Source organism: Heptranchias perlo, chromosome 13 (assembly GCF_035084215.1).
Source record: "Heptranchias perlo isolate sHepPer1 chromosome 13, sHepPer1.hap1, whole genome shotgun sequence".
NCBI classification, from domain to species: domain Eukaryota; kingdom Metazoa; phylum Chordata; class Chondrichthyes; order Hexanchiformes; family Hexanchidae; genus Heptranchias; species Heptranchias perlo.
In genome coordinates this window covers 22,876,718-22,900,451 of record NC_090337.1, presented here as the reverse complement: position 1 = coordinate 22,900,451, position 23,734 = coordinate 22,876,718, and the positions used below count along the sequence as shown (strand labels likewise).

General features: G+C 41.0%; 1 protein-coding gene across 1 annotated transcript in view; it reads left to right on the top strand.

Moving 5' to 3' along the window:
• The window catches only part of ece2a (endothelin converting enzyme 2a), a 236,088-nt gene extending 214,621 nt beyond the window's left edge, over nt 1-21,467 (top strand). Inside the window, exon 4 of the mRNA XM_067995150.1 lies at nt 17,542-21,467. Coding sequence (XP_067851251.1) covers nt 17,542-17,826 — 285 coding nt within the window. The 3' untranslated portion in view covers nt 17,827-21,467. The remainder of the gene's footprint in view (nt 1-17,541) is intronic.
• Nucleotides 21,468-23,734: the final 2,267 nt, after the last annotated feature.

Here is a 23,734-nt window from a genome sequence, read left to right as displayed (position 1 = left end):
CTTGTTACGTGACCGGTGAAAGTTCGCACTTGTGATGTGCTGAGCATGCAGCACAGGTGGAACTGATGAGATTCAATTATACTTTCCAGGCAGCTTCCAACGGATCATTCCATCTTAATGAATGCTTGAAAGTATTCAAACCTGTCCATCTGTGACCCCAATCCCTAAACAACATGGTGCATAAAGCCAAATTGCTATTTAGTAGAAGCTTGCCTTAAAGATTTTTATATTTTTATTCTGCTCTTGCCCCTACTTCGCCATTCCCAAGGCATCCTTAATGAAGCTGAGCAAGGCTCAGTAAGATTTTAGTATGCCAGTGAGTTGTGATTCATTTATAATCACTTTTATAATGAGTGCACTCTCATTGCACCTGTATCATATCATAACAACAGTGGGAAGTATTTACCTTCATTTATTTGCAAGACTTTCTTTCATGATAGAGGACTGAACTGTTGCCAAGCACTCTGCACAACATTATAACAGGTGATAGAATGACCTCTGAGTGACCAGAGATAAAATACTCACATATCTCAATCTCCATCTTATGGCACTATGTGATGTTGAACCCCTGCAGAAACTATACTAACCTATTATCTGGGAGATTCAGGACCATATGAAGCCAGTCCAACTTCCTGATGTTATTGGTACTGCTCCACCTCTGTCGAGGTAAGTCCCCAGAGTGCAGGACTGGAAGTGTCAGTATTCACAAGCATTTCCCTGTTATAGTAAGAACACATACTGACCATGTGTACATGACATAATTTGTGAGCCTGTCCCCCGAATGCATTGTCCTTCTGTTATTTCATCTGTTTCACCCATTGTAATGATTTAGATTTTACCTGCATTGCCTGAACTGAATTTCTTAAATTATAACATTTCTGTAATGTTAAATTCAGCATTTTGTTTCTTAGCAATAAGCCAGCAGCCTAGAGCCAGGCTGGTTACCATAATGTTTTGGAATGTTAGTAAACAAAGGTAAAGTCATTATGTACATTCTCAAACATTACAAGCCAATGTGAGTTGAGCACATTTTGCAACGCTTAAGAGGCTAGGCATTGTTTCATTCCATTCACACAGCCGTGGACTTAGCTAGTTTGGGAACCTCAGGCTCACTCATCAAAGGATTGTAACATTGATTGACAGCTTGGTGGATCGAACCCCCAATCTCACAGATTTAAGATAGGAAGCAGACAAACCTGTCTGTCTGTTTCTCTCTCTCCCCAGACACAGAGCAAGCTGGTTCTTCATAGCAGCCTATATTTTAAAAAGGCCTGTACCAGCTAGCTTGGAAAAGCTTAGCTAGAAAACTGAGTCTACATTAGAGAGATAGTAAAGTGCTTTCTTTATTGTTTTTCTATAACCGAGGAGTATAGGAATTTGACTGTTCTTGCTATGAAAGCTGTATATTGTTCAATCATGTATTTTATGGGAAGTAAATCAGTGGTTGTTTTGAAGCAGTGCCTGTTTCAATAGAGTGCCTTTCAGTCCACTTTCCATAGATAGAGGAGAACATATGTGGCAGCATATGTGATATTGTAGTAGCCAATATACAGAGCAAGAGTTCCCTGTTAAGATATATGGATCCCGCTATCATTCAACTAGATGTTGGGCCGTAAAAGGTGCACTCTGGATTATAGGCATACAACATACGCTTATAGAATTGACTAGTGATGCTGAACCCAAAAGACTATCTAGCAGGAAAAGATGAAAATTGTGACACCCATACAAAAATGATATGCAGTACCATGAATTACTATAGTATATATGGAAAGAGGAATTGAACTGAGAGTCTGTTAAGAATGGTCATGGTTATGTTTGTAAAGGCACCACCTGGTGTAGCATTTGATGAGTTAGCTGAGCTGGGAAGCAGTTGGGTTGGTGTCCTATCATTAACCTCAGTAACCCTGAACTGGGGATGGGAAAAATCAACCAGATTTCCTCACTCATTTGCTATTAAATCACCTTTGCTAGAAATTGTATGTGTGAGGACATCAGAAGAGAACAGCTGGCTGTGATGCCGTCCAGAGTCAAAAGACCTGAATACTTATTGTCTAGGCTCATTAATGTAGTCACATGGGTGAAGTATTGAAGGCTCCTCCAAGAGACGAGGGGTGAAGATTATTTTTAAAACTACTGTAACTATAAAGCTTCTTTACAGTTCATTGAAGCCCTAATAAGCAGCTTGTGAACTACTGACAAAATTCTGTTACCCCCTGTGTTTTTTCACTGTAGGGGGATCTTTGTCTTCCTAAACTATTATTTTACATGTATGTCCTCAACATACAATAATACCCTTTTTAAATTCAATATATTCTTTGAAGAGAACTGTAATACTGTAAATTAAGGACTTTATTTTATAATGCAATTTGTTCTGATGTTATGATTCCATTCAGTGTTTGCATTGCATTGTTTTACTTTGTGTTTCCCATCCTGGTTTTGCACACCACCACTCCAATATTCAAACACTTATATTGCAGCTAACAGTGAACTTTAGTGAATCAACTGACATTTTCAGTGATATCAACAGAGAGGGATGCCCGCCCACTGTGTTGGTAGTCAGAGGACATTTTGCTCTATTGTTAGGGATGGAAGTAATAAACCAGAAATTCCTAGTAATGGTACTGCTTTAATAAATGCCTTATAGCCTGTCCAGTAAAGCAATTAAAGAGACTGTGATGTCTTGGTAGGGCTGAGACACTATGATATTGGCAACAGCATAGAAGCAACCTGTTATGAGGGTGGTATCAAAGCTACACTATATTCATTGCAATCTAGTCCTGCTAATTATTTGGCTTAAAGACAATTCAAATTATCCAGTAATTCGAATTAAGCAATTTAAATAAAATGGTACAGAGGCTGTTTTTGTACAATTTCAATTAACAGACAATTTAAATCCAGCAATTTTAAATTTAGGAATAATCTGTATTATGAAAGATAAATGTAAAAAATTGAATGAGCTATAATATTTATTAGGAAACATTTTATAACTAATTTGAAAGGCCAGTGATTTTCACACTAAAGCTTCTGTATGTAGGTTATAATGCTGGAACTGTAGAAACCTTTAAGAAAATCACACCAGAATAAAATCATCTTTCATTCTTCAATTATTTTTAATAATTATTCTTTGTTAATGCACCATGCTCATTATTCACCTCACCCCCACCCCCCCCAAAAAAAAAATAAGTTGGGCACCGATTTGCTCATATTTTATTTTCCCCAACTGGAGCATTGGTGGAAGAAATTATAATCTCTTCATTCATTTCTCCTATGTCATGCTGCCACCGGGCTCCTGTAGTCTGCACCCACCCTACTGTGACAAACAAATCATACTGTTGTACTGTTAAAGTATGAATAAAAAGTACAATGTGGCCTAAAGTGCATTTACAGTTTGGAATGACTAAGTTTCCATTTTCTGTTACTTACCCATATATTTGCCGGGCTTATACTTTGACACTTTGGGAGGGTTTAAGAGGGTTCCTTAGCTAGCATTATTAACCAGGAAAGACGGTACTTTCCAAAATGACTGCCATCTGTACGGAAGCATCAACAGCATGATGTTGCTGTCAACATCACAGTGTTTGAACAGTGCACAGGAATGTCATGGCTTAAAGGACAGATAATACCACCCCTTCAAAAAGAAACCTCTCTAACAGTAAACGTTCAAGACGGATTTGTGATGTTCAGTTTTCTAACATAATGACTAGCTGTGCACCGGCCATAGCATTGATCATGATTGGCTAATTAGCCTGCCAGTTTCAGCATGCTGAGATCTTCTGGAATGTTCGCTGTTTGCTTCGTAATGGATTGTTTTCCCCAAACCCTTTGAGGTCTGATTGATTTTTAGTTTTAAATGTAGAGATGTTTTCCATAGTATAAGATCTATAAAAATGAGTGTGTAAATTTCCACAGCAAAGTATAATAAAACAATATTAGGGAAATGTGTATAATGGTAGAACATTTTTTAATTCACAGCAATATGTGTCAATTTAAGCATCTGAGTTATTTCCAGTTTGGTAATCTCTCTTACCCAGAAATTCAAATTATACAAATCTAACCGGAGAAAAAAATCTGCAGTGATTGAGGGTAATTGTTGAATGGGGAGAGACTCTCTAAATTGTCAGGAAATTATAGGTTTTGATATCCTTGTGTATTATTCTGTTGATAGTGATTTTTTTTTTAAAGATTTTTGTTTAAATAGCAGATGTCCATGTCAGGAAAATTTGCTTGGTAGGGAGTTGGTGAGCCCACAATCCGGGAAACTGGGTGCCTCAATGATCACATTATTTCAAATGGGCTCGCTAACTCCTCCAAAACATTTCCCCTTGATGTCAATTCTACTCACTTTTTTAAATAGAAATGTTTAATAAATTGCCGTGATAGAAATGGAAAATCATTTAACATTATTCATAGTTCCTTTAAACTGTTTGATTTTTAAAAGGGATAGTGAAATTACTGTAAATCAGAGGTTCCCAAACTGAGGGACATGCCCCAGGATGCGGAGGAGAAGTTGTTGAGGGCAGTGGTGACTTTGACAGCGCCAGGTAAGAAGATGGTGCTCGGGCCAGCCGGGAGCAGCTCAGCATGAAGGAGGCTGCAGATGTCCACGACTACATGTCGAGCGACTCTGAGCCTCCATGTGCACTGCTGCTCAGAGAGGTCCAGGAAGCTGAACCTCGGTCTGTGGACCTTGTAGCAAGGGTAGTGCCCTCTGCGTGCATCTCTCTCTGTGGTTGGCCTCCCTCTTGCTGTGTAGGTGTATGAGTCACAGCACTGTGTTGTGGAGCTCCACGTGTCAGAGGTGGACGGCATGGCCGGCGAGGCTGGTGATGCTGTTCGCCCTCCGAGGAGGTCATGACTGCAGCTACGGCGGCCCCCATCCGGAAGATGTACATCTGAGGGGGTCCACAAGGTAGGTACATGTGTCTGGACACCGGGGTACGTGTGCAAGTTGGTGAATTTTGTTGTTAGGAGGAGGGTGGTGGAGGCCAAACTTTGTCCAAAGTGACAGAGTGGCCTCCTGCAATGAGTGAGGGTCTCCCCACCACACCTGTCAAATGGACCCTTGCAGCTGCCACAGGCTGATGGCTGCAACACGTCCATTTGAACTGGAAGTGTTTCCCCCAGTACGGGAAACAGTCCCAGTTGTTTGTAAAATCCCAACCCTCCTAAAATATCACGTTAATCAGGTCTGTAAACGACCTGAAATACCAAAATAAATATCTTAAGTGGCACCCCACCGGCTTTAATTTCCGGTTGGAGTCCCACATGCGGATGCTGCGCACGCATGTCAGCACGTCAGTGGGGAACCTGGAAATGGGGCGGGTTGGAGCCGGGCTCCCGACCCGCCCCGGGAATCCCCGATTTTCGTAGCCCCCCCGCCAGGAACGCACCCGATCGCGGGTGCTAAAGTAGAGCCCTATTTCTGTATTTATAAAGCCCAGGATCCTGTATGCTTTTTTATCCACTTTCTCAACCTGCCCTGCCACCTTCAACAACCTGTGCACATATATCCCCAGGTCTCTCTGTTCCTGCACCCCCTTTAGAATTGTACCCCTTTAGTTTATATTGCCTCTCCTCGTTCTTCCTACCAAATGTATCACTTCGCACTTCTCTGCGTTAAATTTCATCTGCCACGTCTCCGCCCATTCCACCAGCACCATGTCCTCCTGAAGTCTATCACTGTCGTCCACACTGTTCACTACACTTCCAAGTTTTGTGTCAACTGCAGATTTTGAAATTGTGCCATGTACACCCAAGTCCAAGTCATTAATATATATCAAGAAAAGCAGTGGTCCTAGTACCGACCCCTGGGGAACACCACTTCCTCGAGTCCGAAAAACAACCGTTCACCACTACTCTGTTTCCTGTCACTTAGCCAATTTCGTATCCATGTTGCCTCTGCCCCTTTTATTCCAAGGGCTTCAACTTTGCTGATAAGCCGATTATGTGGCACTTTATCAAACGCCTTTTTGGAAGTCCTTACACACCACATCAGCCGCATTACCCTCATCAACCCTCTCTGTTACCTCATCAAAAAACTCAATCAAGTTAGTTAAAACATGATTTGCCTTTAACAAATCCGTTCTGTCTTTCCTTAAATAATCCACACTTATCCAAGTGACTGTTAATTTTGTCCCGGATTATCGTTTCCAAAAGCTTCTCCACCACCGAGGTTAAACTGACTGGCCTGCAGTTGCTGGGTTTAACCTTACACCCTTTTTTGAACAAGGGTGCAACATTTGCAATTCTCCAGTACTCTGGCACCATCCCTATATCTAAGGAGGATTGGAAGACTATGGCCAGTACCTCCACAATTTCCACGCGTGCTTCCCTCAGCAACCTAGGATGCATGCCATCCAGCCTGGGTGACTTAACTACTTCAAGTACAGCCAGCCTTTCTAGTACCACCTCTTTATCAATTTTTAGCCCATCCCTCATCTACCTCCTTTTACTGTGATTTTGGCAGCATCATCTTCCTTGGTAAAAACAGATGCAAAGTTCTCATTTAGTACCTCAGCCATGCCCTCTGCCTCCACGAGTAGGTCTCCTTTTTGGTTTCTAATCGGTCCCACCCCTTCTCTTACAACCCCTTTACTGTTTACATGCCTGTAGAAGACTTTTGAATTCCCTTTTATGTTAGTCGCCAGTCTATTCTCATACTCTCTCTTTGCCCCTCTTATTTCCTTTTTCACTTCTCCTCTGTACTTTCTATATTTGGCCTAGTTCTCACTTGTACTATCAACCTGACATCTGTCATACGCCCCCTTTTTCTGTTTCATCTTGCACTCTATCTCTTTCGTCATCCAGGGAGCTTTGGCTTTGGTTGCCCTACCTTTTCCCCTCATGGGAATGTACCTAGACTGTACCAAGGAGGCATGGTTAGTAAGTTTGCAGATGACACCAAGATTGGTGGCATTGTGGACAGTGAAGAAGGTTATCTAGGATTGCAACGGGATCTTGATAAATTGGGCCAGTGGGCCGATGAATGGCAGATGGAGTTTAATTTAGATAAATGTGAGGTGATGCATTTTGGTAGATCGAATCGGGCCAGGACCTACTCCGTTAATGGTAGGGCGTTGGGGAGAGTTATAGAACAAAGAGATCTAGGAGTACAGGTTCATAGCTCCTTGAAAGTGGAGTCACAGGTGGATAGGGTGGTGAAGAAGGCATTCAGCATGCTTGGTTTCATTGGTCAGAACATTGAATAGAGGAGTTGGGATGTCTTGTTGAAGTTGTACAAGACATTGGTACGGCCACACTTGGAATACAGTGTACAGTTCTGGTCACCCTATTATAGAAAGGATATTATTAAACTAGAAAGAGTGCAGAAAAGATTTACTAGGATGCTACCGGGACTTGATGGTTTGACTTATAGGGAGAGGTTAGATAGACTGGGACTTTTTTCCCTGGAGAGTAGGAGGTTAAGGGGTGATCTTATAGAAGTCTATAAAATAATGAGGGGCATAGATAAGGTCGATAGTCAAAATCTTTTCCCAAAGGTAGGGGAGTCTATAACGAGGGGGCATAGATTTAAGGTGAGAGGGGAGAGATACAAAAGGGTCCAGAGGGGCAATTTTTTCACTCAAAGGGTGGTGAGTGTCTGGAACGAGCTGCCAGAGGCAGTAGTAGAGGCGGGTACAATTTTGTCTTTTAAAAAGCATTTGGACAGTTACATGGGTAAGATGGGTATAGAGGGATATGGGCCAAGTGCAGGCAATTGGGACTAGCTTAGTGGTATAAACTGGGCGACATGGACATGTTGGGCCAAAGGGCCTGTTTCCATGTTGTAAACTTCTATGATTCTATGATTCTAGGAGGGAGCATGATGAGATTACAGGGTGGGGGGCACGAGCAGGATGGGTTGGTCTAAACTAACTAACTACAAAAGCCACCAATGCAGCCTCGCAGAGCTAGAAGACGTGCATTATTGAACGATCTCAGCATAGCTCTGATAGGTGCAACGTCAAGTGCTGTGCTGAGATTGTCCCATAATGCTCCTCCGCTGGCTATGCAAGACTGTATGGGTGATTCACGTGCCTGTTAGTTTAGGCAGCTGCAGGCACCCACGAAGTAAGCTGTTTCTTTTGACAATATTATCGTAGTTTGCTACTAGTGCAGATAGACCCTTGCTTGAATTGATATATGCACTGATCTGCCACTTCAAATTAAAATAATCTGAACTCCCTGAGACAAGCACTCAAATTGTTGGGTTGAGGTGAGTGGGGCAGGTAGAAAGAGGTGGTCGCATGGGACATGAATCTGCGAAGAGGGGTTCAGTAAAAAAAAAGTTTGGGATCCTCTGCTCTAAGTGTTAACAGCTAGTTTAACAACTAGAAAAATAAAGCCTTGTTTTACCAACCACGTACTTCACATATTGCTCATTATAGTATATTAAACATTAACCAACTAGATAGCTCTGCCTTGTACAGTGAATACTGCTGTACCATTTGAGATGAATGTCCAAATTAACTTCATTCTGATAAATAGTAACATTTGCAAGTTGGAATTCATGAAATGATAACCACTGATGCACTGAGAATTACGTAAAATACTAAGAAGGTCCAATCCATCCAGAGACGTTCAAAGATCTCCCAGAGGGAAAATGAGGGCGTTTTAGAGGAGCTTTCCCTTCACATCTCAACCCATTCTGTGCACAGCAAATTCCCAGAGTGGGATTTAGTAAGGAGCTTCCTTGAGATATATTTTGTGTCTCAATATAAAGGCCACCCTCTAATAATCTGTAATAATTGAAAATGAATTTCAAAATATTTAAAACCTATATAAAGATATCTAACAAATTTTAATTGCTTTGAAAAGACTGTTTAGTAAATGTTAGAAAATTGAAACACATGAAGGTCCAAAATATGGCCAGCATCTCTGAATTGAGGCTTCCTTTGGGACAAACTGTCTTTCATTCTTTCATATTTCTCTAGTCAGTCTTCAGCTTAATGAAGGCCCAGAAGATTAAAAGCGCAGAGATCAAACCACTTTAAAAACCCACAGTTGATGTCCCAGCAGTGCTGAGGTTTGGCAGATTCCCAACATCTATTTAATAGGAGCAGCAGAAGACAGAAGCCTCTGATGTCAATTATTCTGCCCTCAACTAAAGCAACTTCCGACTGTATCTGCTACTAAATAATGATGGCTTATCCATAATTCATAGCTTCCTACTGCTGCTGCTCTTCACTGTAACTCTTGTGCAATGTCATTGTCTGTTAAAGCTAATGTGCTTTTTCTGTTTATATGTGCTTGCAACAGCCTCATTTCAAACCCATCTAGCCATCTGTAATACAACTATTCCTGTAAATGTAGTAGTTTCTGTTGTTTAAAACTATTGTATATTAATTTCATTATAAAATGTCAAAAAATGAATTGATCTCCTTCGGTGTTGCTCACAGACATTTTTTTTAACCTATAATTGAATAGGGTTTAGCTGCTAACAACTCTGGATTGGCCTGCAGTTGACCTGACTAAGTGTGAATGGGTACCAGCTTTTAGAATATGAGTCTTGATATCTTTGAATTTGGTCTACTTGATGGTATAAACAAAAGGGTACACATTCTTCTAGTTAAAAGGCTCAACTCGCTATTTTACAAAGATAGAGGTTCTGGCTGACTGTGGTCACGCTCTTTGCTGAAGCACTGGAGCTCTGGTCACCTGGCACACACAAAAAACACAAGAATTTGCGTTATGAACATAATTACAATGAGGGCTGAGGTCCCATCATTGATTATTCTTGTGAAAGTCATGCAGAATTTAGTGAGATGAGCTGGATGCAGTATAGCACACGGCAGGTCTCGTGAATTAATTTTTAACTCTTGCACGTTTTATTTGTATTGCAGTGACAGGAATGTGCAAACAGAGCCAGTTTTAGGATTTTGCAGGGACCCCAACGAAGTTAGTTATAGGATTAGTATGCTCACCTGATAATGCAAGGTCAACTTATTTAAATATAGTTATGGCGATCCCAGTACCTTGCGCATGTAATTGCTGTGGATTCTTGAAATGAATGCGGCAGTCAATTACAGGTCAGATTGCAGATCAGAACACTGGCTTTGATTGGCAGGTCAATTAAGAATTTGGGAGAGATTGTGAAACTGATATGTTCTTAAAGACTGGGAGCTGAAACATAAAGCATTTCAAGATTGTTTGGTATCTGTCAGAGACAGAAGTACAGGAGATAGAAATGATCCTAATTCTAAGAATTGTTGTTTAACAATTTTCAACGTTTCTGTATTTGCACCTAGCTTGGAGCTATTCAACTATTTTCGGTTTGTTTTAACTCACTCGCCCACCATCTGCTGCAGCTGTTGAAAGTTGATGTCAGGGCTGGCTGAACCAGGCCTGAGACTCAATCACGTAGGAAGAATGACCCAGTCAGGTGTGGTAGAATAAATCTGTCTAGGTTAGAATAAATTTGCCTATGATTGGATGTGATTAATAAGTGTTACAGAAAGCAGTACACAAAAGTATTAAAGTAAGTGTGTGATGGCACACAGAATAAAAAAGATTTTTAATATATCAGGAAGGCGGCTTTGTTACATGCAAACAGACTAAGCAAGCTTTCCCAAAAGGCATTGCATTTAAAATAAATAAAATGAGTCAGTGCAGCTTTAAATAATTTAAATATTCTATTGAAGTGAATCCAGCCATATGGATTGATAATTAAACAAATGAAAAATAAATACTGCACATGTGTGATTGATCCCGTCGCAGTAGGTCGCCACATAAAGTCATTAATAGAGTTCCAAGGGTTGTTCACTAACATCCGTCCAGTATTACAAGCATATGCTGGGATGAGCTATCCTGTTTTTAATGAGCTCACCTTCAATTGTTTGATGTTTTCAATGCCTGAGCTTGAATATCATAAAGCTGACTTATAATAGGAAGTAGTGTATTGTAGGAAGTAATATAGAGGGCAGATTTATGCTGTTTGTTATTTCTTTAAAAAGGCTATTTAGCCCATTAAACCTACTACTTCCACAGGATGTACACAACCTACCCTATCATAGGCTCTGCCTCACCTATTAAATTTCATGAGGTAAAACTTTGCAGAAATACTCCCTTGTCTTGAAGAGTAATCAAATAAATATCTATCCATTCCCACATCTATATCTATAATAGGACTGTTGACCCTCTGAATATTAGAATGCATTATTTCTCAATAAAACTCTCTTCTTCCAGTCAATTGACTTCATTACAATCCATCTAGTGTAAAGATATTATAAAATATCTCTTGTCACATAGCGTATGCTGCTGAATAAAATAAGAAAAACAGTGTCACATGCAGTGAAACAGTGTGTCCGCATGAACATGGACCAATTTATGGTTAAGACAAAGAATCCAATTGTTGTTTGTTCATTTTTGAAGTAAATAACTGCTCTCAGTTACTTATTCTTCATTTAAGTTTTACCCTGTGTTGGACTGTAGGAGGCACTTAGGCACTCTAGATGACCTGTGTGAGCTCCAAGGAAGGGACAGTCCAAGTTTCAGATTGCTCCAGAACTGTGTTCCTGTGTGATTGTCTGACAGAACATGGACTTGCAACCAGGGTTAGTTTTATCAATTTTTGTTTTCAAAACCCCCTCCTGAGATGGATTGTGACCCAATCCACGAGACAGCCTCAGATGTTGTTCTAACTCCCAACAGCAGGTATTTTGATGCAGGGCAGCCCTGGAACAGGAACCTGCAACTGCCTATTTGGGATGTCACTGAGCAGTGCTTGTGCTACCAGACAGAAATCATGTTCTTTTCAGCTCGTTGCCAGCAACACTGAAATGAGGCAATTCTTTCATTGTGATGGAGGTCAGGCATAAGGATCTCAGGGAGTGAAGCTGACAGCAATGTGGGCCGCACGGGAACTCCGGGGATAACAGTCGTCAGCTTCAAAGGACATCCATTTATCAGTTGTCACCTCTGGAAGAGGGAATGAGGGGGTTTGTGGCAAACTGCTGTGAGTAAAAGCTGCAGCAGCGACTGAATGACTCATCATGACAGACAGGACCAACCCATTTCTCGGCATGATTCCAGCCATGAATTGCAGTAAATAGATACTAAAAAGGCCAGGAACGTCATTTATCAAAAGATGTGTGTTTTTGCATGCTAATCCCTTATTGTATGGAATTTCTTTCTTAGCATTTAAAAGTTCAGATATATGTGTGGCAACTCTGTTGATATATACAGTCACAAATAGGTACTCACCCATAAGGTCCCTCCCTATACCATCACTAATAGGTACTCACCCATAGAGTTCTGCCCTCTACCATCACTAATAGTAGTCACCAATAGAATTCCTCCATGCATCATCACTAATAGATATGGGGGGGGGGGGTATAATTCTTCTGATCTCCCGCCGTAACTTTGGTGTCGATCGATGTAAATCCCTGCAAAATGGCGTAAACAACCACTTACATTGTTTCTCTGGGGTTTCCATCGATTTTCCGCCTGAGTTATGGAGGGAAATCAGGAGAACTCCTGCAGAAATTCCAGGCGCAGGTTTCCATTTTAGGTCTAAATCAAGAAAGCCTCTCCCCATGAAAAAATGTTGCACTTGATGTTTACTTTGATAACATCAACAGGGAGTAACAGATGGTATATGAAAACCTCAGCAATGTATTTGCCTAGTGTACCTGCATTTTGCCTGTTAAACTTGTAATTATGCGTTTAAATATGGTCTATAACGTTTTGTTGCACACAGTTTAACTCCAATTTTATCTTTCTGTGGAAAAAAGCAGAAGACATCAATAAGGTTGGATTTCGTGCAACCTAAAAAATTGACTCATGTGGACATGGAAAATCATAAGAATTGAATATCTTACTAACAGATTCATAGCTATCATCCATGGTATCCAATGATTGTGTAGCATTTTCATTTTCTAATTTATTGAGCTCTTCCATGGAACCCAGTAAACTCCCTTTGCAGGAAGTGGTATGGAGCAGATGTGTAAGAATGAGGTCAACCAAGATGTATTGTACTTCAATATAATCTCTTTTACGTGTATTATAATGACTGGCTTCACTGAGTTTTCCCTTCTCGCTGCCGCCCCCCACCCCACCACTTCCCTAAGTCTCAGTATTACCTAATAATTTTATGTTAAGCGTTGATTTGTTTTTGGTAGTACTGAAGTGGATTCACAGGCAGATAAATGTATTCTAAATTTAAATCACCTGTTCACAAATGGAAAACGAGGACAAAATAAGACTTGATGATGTTATATGACAGAAATGTGAAGCTGGTTTTGACATTTGCGCTACTGATAAAGTGAGTCCTTCAAAAACAATATCCCTAAACAAAACATTTACACAGTTAATTAATTCTGGTGGAAAGGAATGCTGAAAGATTTCAGCTTTCACAATGTGATCCACTTCAGTGGAGTAGACTGCACTTAAGAAGAAACCACAGAACTGACAATACGAAGTGATGACAAAGAACAACTATAAAAACGTCTAACAAAATTGAATCACATTAGCAGATAAACATCAGATTATTCTCCATATCACAAACACGTGCTGAATTCTCCATTATAAAAAATACTAACTTTGGTAGTCTTCTGTCTGAATGCTCAGAGTACCTTTCACAAAATTAAAAGCATTGCAGCAAGTACAGTTTATCCTTTAATAAGATGCATTACTGCAAGTTTATTTCTCAACATACTTCTAAATATACCAAAAGATATCAGAAAGTAACTTTTACAGCTATAATCTAATCTTTGGATTCATAGATACATAAGATATAAAATGTAAAGCCATTCAGCCCATCTAGTTTACTGTATCTTCCAGGCTGCGTTTCACAAATCAATTTGATCAATTTTCATTCTTTTTCAACCTGATCTGACCATTTTTCATTCTTTGTTAACCCAAATCCAAATCTCACTATTCTTTGTTAAATCAGGAACTGATCCAGTTCCAGTTATTGTGTGATTTATATGCCTCATTATTGTATTTGACTTTGCAACTACTGCCCAAAATTGTGGTTGACAATTTCAATGACTGGTCAACTAATAGACCTATATACTGTATATTGTTTTTCCTGACTTGTTCTATCTAATTATACACTCTTCATTTGAAATTCATGCCAGGTATTGTTAGTACCTTTTTGAATTTCTTACATTTCTCAAATCAAATTTCAGGTGTAATTCAGCTGTCTAGTTACTAAGGGCCCGATTTTAGCACCCGCTATCGGGTGCGTTCTCGGCGGGGGGCCTCGAAAATCGTGAATTGCAGGAGCCCGACCGGATCCCGCCTCGATCCCACCCACTTCCGGGTTCCCCGCTGACGCGCCGGCGTGCGCGCGCAGCCCCCGCTGGTGGGAATCCCGCAGGCAATTAAAGCCAGTGGGATGCCACTTGACAATATTTAGTTTGGTATTTCAGGTCATTAACTGACCTGATTAAGGGACTGTGTGTGATTTTTGATCAACATGGGACTGTTTCCCACACTGGGGGAAACACTCCCAGCTCGAATGGACGTGTTGCAGCTGTCAGCCTGTGGCAGCTGCAAAGGTCCATTTGACAGGTAGGGGGGTGGGGGGTGGGGGGGTGGGGGGGGGGGGGGGGGGGAAGACCCTCACCCATTGCAGGAGGCCACTCTGTCACTTGGGACAAAGTTTGGCCTCCACCACCCTCCTCCTGACGGTCAAAGTCACCAACCTGCACACTTACCCCGGGGTCCGGAGATATGTACCTACCTTGCGGACCCCCTCAGATGTACATCTTGCGGATGGGGGCCGCCGTAGCTGCAGTCATGACCTCCTCGGAGGGCGAACAGCATCACCAGCCTCGCCGTCCACCTCTGACACGTGGAGCTCCACAACAGAGTGCTGTGACACATCCACCTGTACAGCAGGAGGGAGGGCTACCACAGAGAGAGATGCGTCGCAGAGGGCACTACCCTCGCCACAGGTTCCACAGACCGAGGCTCAGCCTCCTGGACCTCTCTGAGCAGCAGTGCACACGGAGGCTCAGAGTCACTCGACATGTAGCCGTGGACATCTGCAGCCTCTTTCATGCCGAGCTGCTCCTGGCTTGCCCGTGCACCATCTTCCTATCTGTCGCTGTCAAAGTCACCACTGCCCTCCCGAACTTCTCCTCCACAGCCTTCCAGGGTGCAACCGGGGACATCGCCGATGTCTCTCAGTCGTCGGCGCAGAAGAGCCCTGCAAATACACCTACACCCACTCTGCAGTGACACAATGGGTGGCATCAGTGGTAGGTCCTCATAGTGATACCCAGGAGCGGGCATTATTGCACAAACCGGACAGGATTCGTGAAGATATGGCAGTAGTGGTGCCAATATAATGTGTGATGTGAGTTGTTCTGAAATTCAATATAAGTAACAACCATGACAAACCCTCAAACACCCTTGTGCATCCCCTTCATGCTCACGACACGTTTGCCTTTCGCTGCCTACTGCACATATGTGATGCATGCCCTGTGGCTGCAGCACAGGTGGTGGCAGGTTGAGTGAGGCTGGCCGTGAGAGAGATGCACGAGCGGGTGAGTATGGGATAGAGCCATGAGATTGTATGAGGATTGGGTTGCGTGGTAGTGGCGGGGTGAGTACTGGTGAGGTGAGTAGGTGCAGGTAAGATGAGGATGGGGTTTGAGTGGGTATGAGGGGTGATGTGACAGAGTAGTGTTGGCAGTGCCGAAGGAGATGTGGGGTGGGGGCAGTGATGTGGCAGACGGAGTGTAGGGGAAAGACTACGTGTACTCACTTTGGCTGACCTACTGAGGTCATTGGACCGCCTCCTGCACTGTGTGCAGGTGGGCGATATGTTGGTGGCGCAGGTGACCCCCTCTGCCACCTCGAGCCAGGCCTTCCTGGTGGCGGAGGCGGGCCGCTTCCTCCCGCCCGCCGGGTGGAAGATCTCTGTCCTCCCCCTCCTCCTCACCCCATGTATTGATACCTGGGGTGAGGCATCATTAAACTGGGAGCAGCCTTCCCCCTGGGCTGCTCCATGCAGTCATCTTTGCTATTGGTTGCAGCATCTATTAGTGGAGGACTGCCCCTTTAAATAGAGCGCATCCAGCTGACAGATCTTACTGCGCATGCGCAGCCCGCCCGACGCGCAGATCAGCAGCGGGGAACCCGGAGGAGCAGGTAAGTGAATCCAATTAGTGGGTTGCCTGCTACGATCGTGTGGGAAACCCACTAATTTCACCGGGCGCGTTACCAACGCGCCCGCTTGCCCATCCGCCGAGAACCCGCATCCCTGCTAAAATCGGGCCCTAAGCCTCTGCAAATTTCTGAATTTTTTTAATTTTATTTTTGGGATGGGGCGACACTAGCAAGGCTGCAATAATTGCCTATGCCGAGTTGCACAAGGTGGTGGTTGGCCTTTTCTTTGAACCACTGCCGTCCTTGTGGGGATGCTGCTCTCACAATGGTGCCAGGTAGAAAATTCCAGGATTTTGACCCAGCGATGATGAAGGAATGGCAATATATGTCCATACGTGACTTGGAGGGGAACTTGGAAGTGATGGTACTGATCCTGAACTGTTTGGTGGTAGCAGGTGCAGGGTTGGGATATGCTGTTGAAGAAAGTTTGATGACGTTCTACTGTGCATCCTATAGATCCTACATACTGCAGTCACAGTGCTCTGGTGGTGGAGTTCAGTGGCAGGGGTGCCATTCAAATAGACCAATCTGTTCTGGATGATGTTGAGTTTCTTGAATGTTGTTGCAGCTGCACTCATCCAGGTGAGTGGTATTTCATCATAGTCCTGACTTGAGCCTGGTAGATTGTGAGGAGAACCACTCATCACGGAGTACCCAGTCTCTGCCCTGCTCTGGTAGCCATCTGTTGATATGGCTGGTCCAGTTAAGTTTCTGATCAGTGGTGACCCCCCCTGGATGTTGATGGTGAGGGACTTGGTGATGGTGGTGTATTTGAAGATCTGGAGAGTTGGTCAGTAATGACCATGGTGGTGTTTTTGACCTTTACATCTAACCTTATTTCCTTAATTACTCTTGAATACATTCCATCTGGTCCTGTTGTTTTATGAACATTGAAGCACTTTGGTTCTTAATAATAATTATTAAATTCTATTATTCCATTAAATTGGTTGAATCTGTAACTACTAGAAATGGGCCTGATGAAAACTGCTGTAAAAAAAAATTTCACTTTCCACTATAATGTATTGTTTTCCTCACACTAGATGGCCTGCCTTATCTTGAGATTTACTCTCCTGGTTTATGACATCTTTTGAAATGCTTCAGTTACTGCCTTGTAATCTTTCCCAGATATCAATTATTCTCTCTCTAACTCACAAGATAACAAACTACTTTATGCCTAGTACATGTGCTTGGTATTATGACAAAACAGTATCAACAGAAATGTTAAAAGTTATATAAAAATTGGTAATTTGTCTTAAACTGCATACTGTCTGCACGGCATTGAAAGACACCTGCATTGCATAGACCATCCCATGTTTGAAACCAGAGGCAAATCTATCACAGTTCCAATGTCTTTGTTTTCTACAGATTGGTCAATATGGCCTTTGTAAAAAAAATTGTTAAATGTTTTCTCCTCTATTTCAGGTTAGTCGCATTCTGCGGAAGGGAGGACGCTTTATTTCCATCACATTTGCACAGCCTCATTTTCGGAAGCAGCTTTACGCCAGAAGGGACTACAGATGGTCTATCACACACCAAATTTATGAAAGTGGCTTCCATTATAATTTCTACACCATGACCAAAGGAGAAAACCTGTCTTCTGAGGATCAGGAACTAGAAGATAAACGTTCACAGAGAGCAGAGCCTGAGTCCGTGGTTTACCTCCAAATCACTGAGAATGAAAACTACCTCAATGAGATTGAATTTTAAATGGCAAATGAATTCCAGGAAAGAATGCCTATAAGCCAAAATCTAAACTAATAGAAATATAATCACAGGGAAATTCTCATTCGGTACACTAGCTACAGGAGATAAAAATCTAGTTTTAGAAACTGTCTGACCTGAACTGGCATGGCATAGCACAGCGTTACATTTGAGAATCCCCTCATAGTGTTTAGCAGAGCTTACACACTTGCCTAGAGCCAAGGAAAGAAAACTGGAGGGCCAGTCAGCAAGGTTTGCTGTTAATATCCCACCCAGCAGCTAGGTATAGACCAAAGTTAGCAAAACCCAGGTTGCTCAAGGGTAGTCACCTTCTTAATGTGACTAGCCACAATAGTTCTCCTTAATGCGGTGAAGGTTAAGGGGAGATTTAATAGAGATGTTCAAAGTTATGAGGGGTTTTGATAAAGTAGATAAGGAGAAGCTGTTTCCACTGGCCAGAGGGTCAGTAACCAGAGGACACAAATTTAAGATAATTGGCAAAAGAACCAAAAGGGATATGAGGAGAATTTTTTTTACTCAGCGAGTTGTTATGATCAAGAATGCACTGCCTGAAAGTGTGTTGGAAGCAAATTCAGTAGTAACTTTCAAAAGGGAATTGGATATATACGTGAAAAGAAAAAAATTGCAGGGCTATGAGGAAAGAGCAGAGAACTGGGTCTAATTGGATAGCTGTTTCAAAGAGCCGGCACAGGTACAATGGGCCAAATGGCCTCCTTTTGTGCTGTATGATTCTATCAATAGTTCTAATATAGGAATGTACCAATCTTGTTAGAATAAGGGACTTTGCAGTGGCTAAAACATATATCTCATGCATTATTTAGTAGCTCCCTGTCCCCTCTTTCAGTATAGGATCTGTGTTCCTACACTTGACCCTCGTACTTGACTCACATTGTGCTTTATTCTACTCTCTTTCTGCGTTTGTAATCTATGGTCCTACCAATGTTATGCGGAGAAGCATCATGCATAACAGTATTTTTTTTAAATTAACATGTTAAACATAATACTGGTGTAGCCATTTTGTTTATAATAAATTATCAGAAACTTGAAAAGAAATCTGGGACAGAACTACATTTAAGCACCTGTCATGATAATATTTGTTTATGACATCTGTGCCTACTGAATCAGTAATCCCTGTGAATTTCCAGCAAGAATCTATGCAGCTCTGAATTCCAGCTGTAGGGGATTATTCAGCCACTACAAATAAAAAAGAAATAATTTCTGTATATAAGAGGACAATAGCATGTAGGTAGGAAGCAGGTAAACATAATAATGCAGCTCAGGAATGTACACAGTAGAGAATCTGTTTGTTGGATGTAGAGTGCACATTCTCTGCCTGTACGGATGCAGCCCACTTACCCAAGTCCAGAGAGCTTAGCTGCAGCCTGGCAAAAGCCAAGACTCAGTGATCCCCAGTGTGTGTGAGTGCCGCAGGAGATTGACCAGCTATAACCATGTAGCCTTCCAACACAGAGTATTGGTAAACTTCGTACCACTTGTCCAGTTAGGACCAATGGAAAGGAGAAGTGGGCAGGGCATGTAACCGGTGGACAATCCGATATCATCCAATTTACACCACCACCAAAAGTTAAAATTACCCCCCTAGTGTTAACTCAGTCTGACTTTGGAGAGATTGAAGAGATGCATGTGCTAAAGACACAGTCATCCAGTTCAGGTAATACCCCTAGGTCCTGCTGTCGTACAATTAGATATTGGGCAGCTCCCATTTAAGTAATACTAATGTCACTGAATCTGAGGAGGTACCTATGACAGACTCAAATTCGGAACAATGAATTATTTTCCCAAAGAAATGTAACGTTTGGGAAGAGCAGTGAAAGGAGGTATACCCTAAATCTGAGGTGTCCAACCTTTTGGAGAAACAATGGGGTAGATTTTCAACTTGAAAATGATAATCGAGTGGTTTCGATAACAGGTGGCCAATCCACAATGCCAGTTTTATGCCTGGGCAGCAAGTTGAAAATCTACCCCACCATATCCAACATTCACTTTCTAGTATGCTGAAGGAGTTATCAACTCCTTTGAAAAATGAACAGCTGGGCAATGGTTACATTGTAGGTGCTTTCATCCATGGCAAAGCTGTAGAGCATGGGTGTTTTCAACCAATTTCTCTGTGACATCTTTAACAGTTGTTCCACCCCTCACTGGATTGTGTATTGTGATAAGCTAATGTTGGTGGAGTACGTCTTCTTAGGGAAAACAATTTCAGCAATGCCTCCATGCACTGCTTTACAGTAATACCTGGAAAGGGCTTTGCTGCCTTTGCAATCATGTTTCCCATAACAAAACTGGTTGGGATTGAGGCCTCTTGTCACTGCACACTGGAAAATTTCCCAATGCAGTGAGAATTGATTTTTCAATTAATTGACCTTTTCAACTGTGCAGATCTCCTTTAAATGCACCAAATTTTGCTTTGTGAGTTGTAAACTTAGCATTGTACACACTTTCCAACACATGAAACAAAGGCCCTTGCAGTTATATTCCACAGAAAGGTACCAATCTGTCCGATTGTGTTTGAGTCAATGGCTACCATCTCAACCAGATAGCTAAAAAGTGGAAGCACAATATACAGGGACTTCAGAAATGTAGAAATATTCCTCTTCAATGAGAGATTTAGCAAATCATGTCGAGTAACCCATATCCAGCTATTCATAATTTGGTTCTGTGTAAAAATTCTCTGTTACATAGTATATTCATGACTCAGCATTAGAGGCAAATGCATATCCTATGGTTGTTGGATTTTGTTTCTTTAACTTTCACTATTCATCCAAGAAATGTAAATGTGTATAAAACTAAATGTAAAATTTCCATGTACCAAACTAAAACAAAATCAAAAATCACAGGGTTGTTCCTCTTTCACACTCATAAAAAAAAATGTAAGTCCACCATACACTAAAAATATGTACCTTGCTTACCTTTTTACTTTCACTCGCTGTTTTAATCGGTTCTTTATTTGAATGTTCATTTCCCTTCATCTAGGTTTTCTTAGACCAAATTGCACTTTTTTGCAAGATAGCTGTTTGTGAAATGAATAGAAACCTTATATTTATATCCAAAAATATTGTGCCAATTAAACTGAAAACTGGAGATTGGGAAAATGAATATATATCAATAAAATTTCAGTTCAAATATAATGTATAGGATTTCTTTTTAGGTTAAGCACGTCAAAAGCTATATGTCAATTTGACCTTTAATACAGCCTGGTTAAGCTGATACAAATCAACAGCGCATCTTTAAAAGGAGTAGAATTTTCATGCAAAATGATCTTGTAAATCATAATTATGTGGGTCAGTCTAACATACAGTACAACGAACTGGGTGGAGCTCAAGTAAAGACTAACAATAGAAAGAGATGACCCAACTGTCTGATCAGGCAGATGATAAAACACCTCATTTTAGAGAACCTGTATCTTGTTTAGAGAAACAATTCAAGGACTGAGCTTTTTTTGAAAGAAAATAAATTATGTTCTTAACACAAGGTTTCAATCCTCATGTTACCTTTCACTACAAGGTTTCAGCGTAATGTTAGCTTCCAACACAAAACCTGACTTTATACACCCCTCAGTTACAATGACACCGAACACCCAAATGTTAGCCACATATGTAATTCCCATTGAAGGATGTTTAATTATCAGCAGTTATGGTGATTGAGCTACTAACCTGCTCACTCTGGTTCATTCTGCAGTTACACCATCCTGCTTAATGTTGCATGTGGTAAAGAATACCTGCTTTCTCCAGAACTGGCCTTTGAATTAAATATAGTAACTTGCTTCAGATCATGTTCAGCAAAATAAAGGAGCAATAGCAGGAGGGAATCTAACAGGAAGGAAAAATCATAATGAAAATAAATCAGTGAAGTGTAAAACACATTACTGCTAGGTTTTAAAAAGATTTTTCACTATTCTTCCTATTCACCAAACTGCTATATTTCTTCTTACAGACCCTTTACACATTTCTTTTTTCAACTCATTCCCACACCATTCCATTCAACTATAACTCCCTTTGTTCCCAATAAGTAACCTTTTATGATACTTTTCTTGAGGGTTTCATTAATATTCATTAAATCTGCCACAGGAGATTTCTGACATTTTTATCTCTTAGCAAACCAATTAAATGCTAGAACTGCCCTCTTTCATACCCAGACTCTATGAATATAGCAACTTGTTATATTGTCAAAACTCACAGAAGACCGAAACACTATCACAGAAAGGTGGGGAATATGTTGCGCTGATGTGCAATTATAATGTTGGTATCACACCAACTGCCACTGATGCATTTGCCAAGTTATCTTTGAAATATGCTGTGGTATTATCTCATTTTGAAGCTTTTAGTTTTTCTTCCACATACTCTGTTAATACATAGTCTAAAAGTGCTTTGGATGCAGCATTAACCGAACTGAACTCCCATCTGCCTCCCGATGGTTGAAATGAAGGTTAAAAATCCCGTGAACTATTCCAACGTGCTAACCAACTTTCTTCCCTCCATACCACCAAGAACAAATTGTACAGCCATTCACCACGATGTTGTTTATGGGATCTTGCCGTGGGCATAACGAAAAACACTGAACTTTACATTTATACTACAACATCAACTTTATATCTAAGTGTTCATTGTACGTAAAACACTATTGAGACATATTGAAAATGTGATAAGATGCTATAGGAATGCATGTCTTTCGTTCCTTTCATCAATAAGAGGGTTATTTAATTGGATTTATTAAATGATGATACCTGAAGTCATCTCCTATTGGGCGTGCTATTCACAGTTTGAGCTTATCATTCCACAAATTTTGTCAGACTAGACTAAACTGGCACTAGAGCACGTTTAAACATTTAATTAGCGAGAAATGGCCAAATATTAAAGAGCGATGTCAAATACCTTCATCAATAAAAGCAAAGGAAAAGTTGTCCAATTCTGCTTCCAATACATTGATGTAAACAGCAATATCTAGTGACGTCACATAAATACACTGATGACCAAATTTCTAACTAAGCTCAGTCTAGAGTCTATGCTTCATAACATTTTAAACCCTAATGATTGAAGTAGCAAAAAAGGCTCAATTTCTAATCATCCACATATGTTAAATGATAATATAACACGAGTAAATAACATCACTGGTGTAGACTACCTTCGTGAAGCCTTTTAAGAAACCATTATGGAAACCAGAAGTGGAGCAAAAGCTCTTTTGTGATTAGGAGTAGGGCACACCAGGATATGGCTATGTGGTGCCTGATCTGGGAGTGCTTGATGCTGCCATTTAATCCCAAATCTTAAAAAAAAATCAATTCCCAGTAATGACAGCCTTCATCTTGATGAGCACAAGAAAAATCCCCCTCCCTAAAATATAGTCGTTTTTAATTCTTGGGTTTTATATTTTCAAACTTTCAATGAATGAGAAGGTCATATTTTGTTGGGAGAGTTGTTATGTTGTCCACTAATGCTCTTGCAGTAGTATGGTTCTTCATTACAATTTGCAGAAAGTTTGTCCTGTAACTCTATAGAATCGCTCAAGATTTCAAATCCTGCATATTTTCAGGGACCATTGCCAATCTAATGAAGTCAATTTAAATGCATTTTCCATTCAGAAAATGAAATATTTTCATACTATTTGTCTGTTGTACTGTAGATGTAACAACAATGCCATATTTAATGGCTTATAGTGCAGAGTGACCCTTGTAGAGCTGACTTTAAAATAACTGCATTATTGGAAATTAAAATGGTTAATATTATGAGATAGATACTGCAAAATAAACACAAAAAACTAAAGTAGTAATGTTTCCAAACAATGAAGAGAGAGATTTGTTAGATCATTGGACAAATATCTTGTTGTCAAAGGTGGATGAATTACTTAAAGGCTTCAAAGTACAACTAGTTAACAT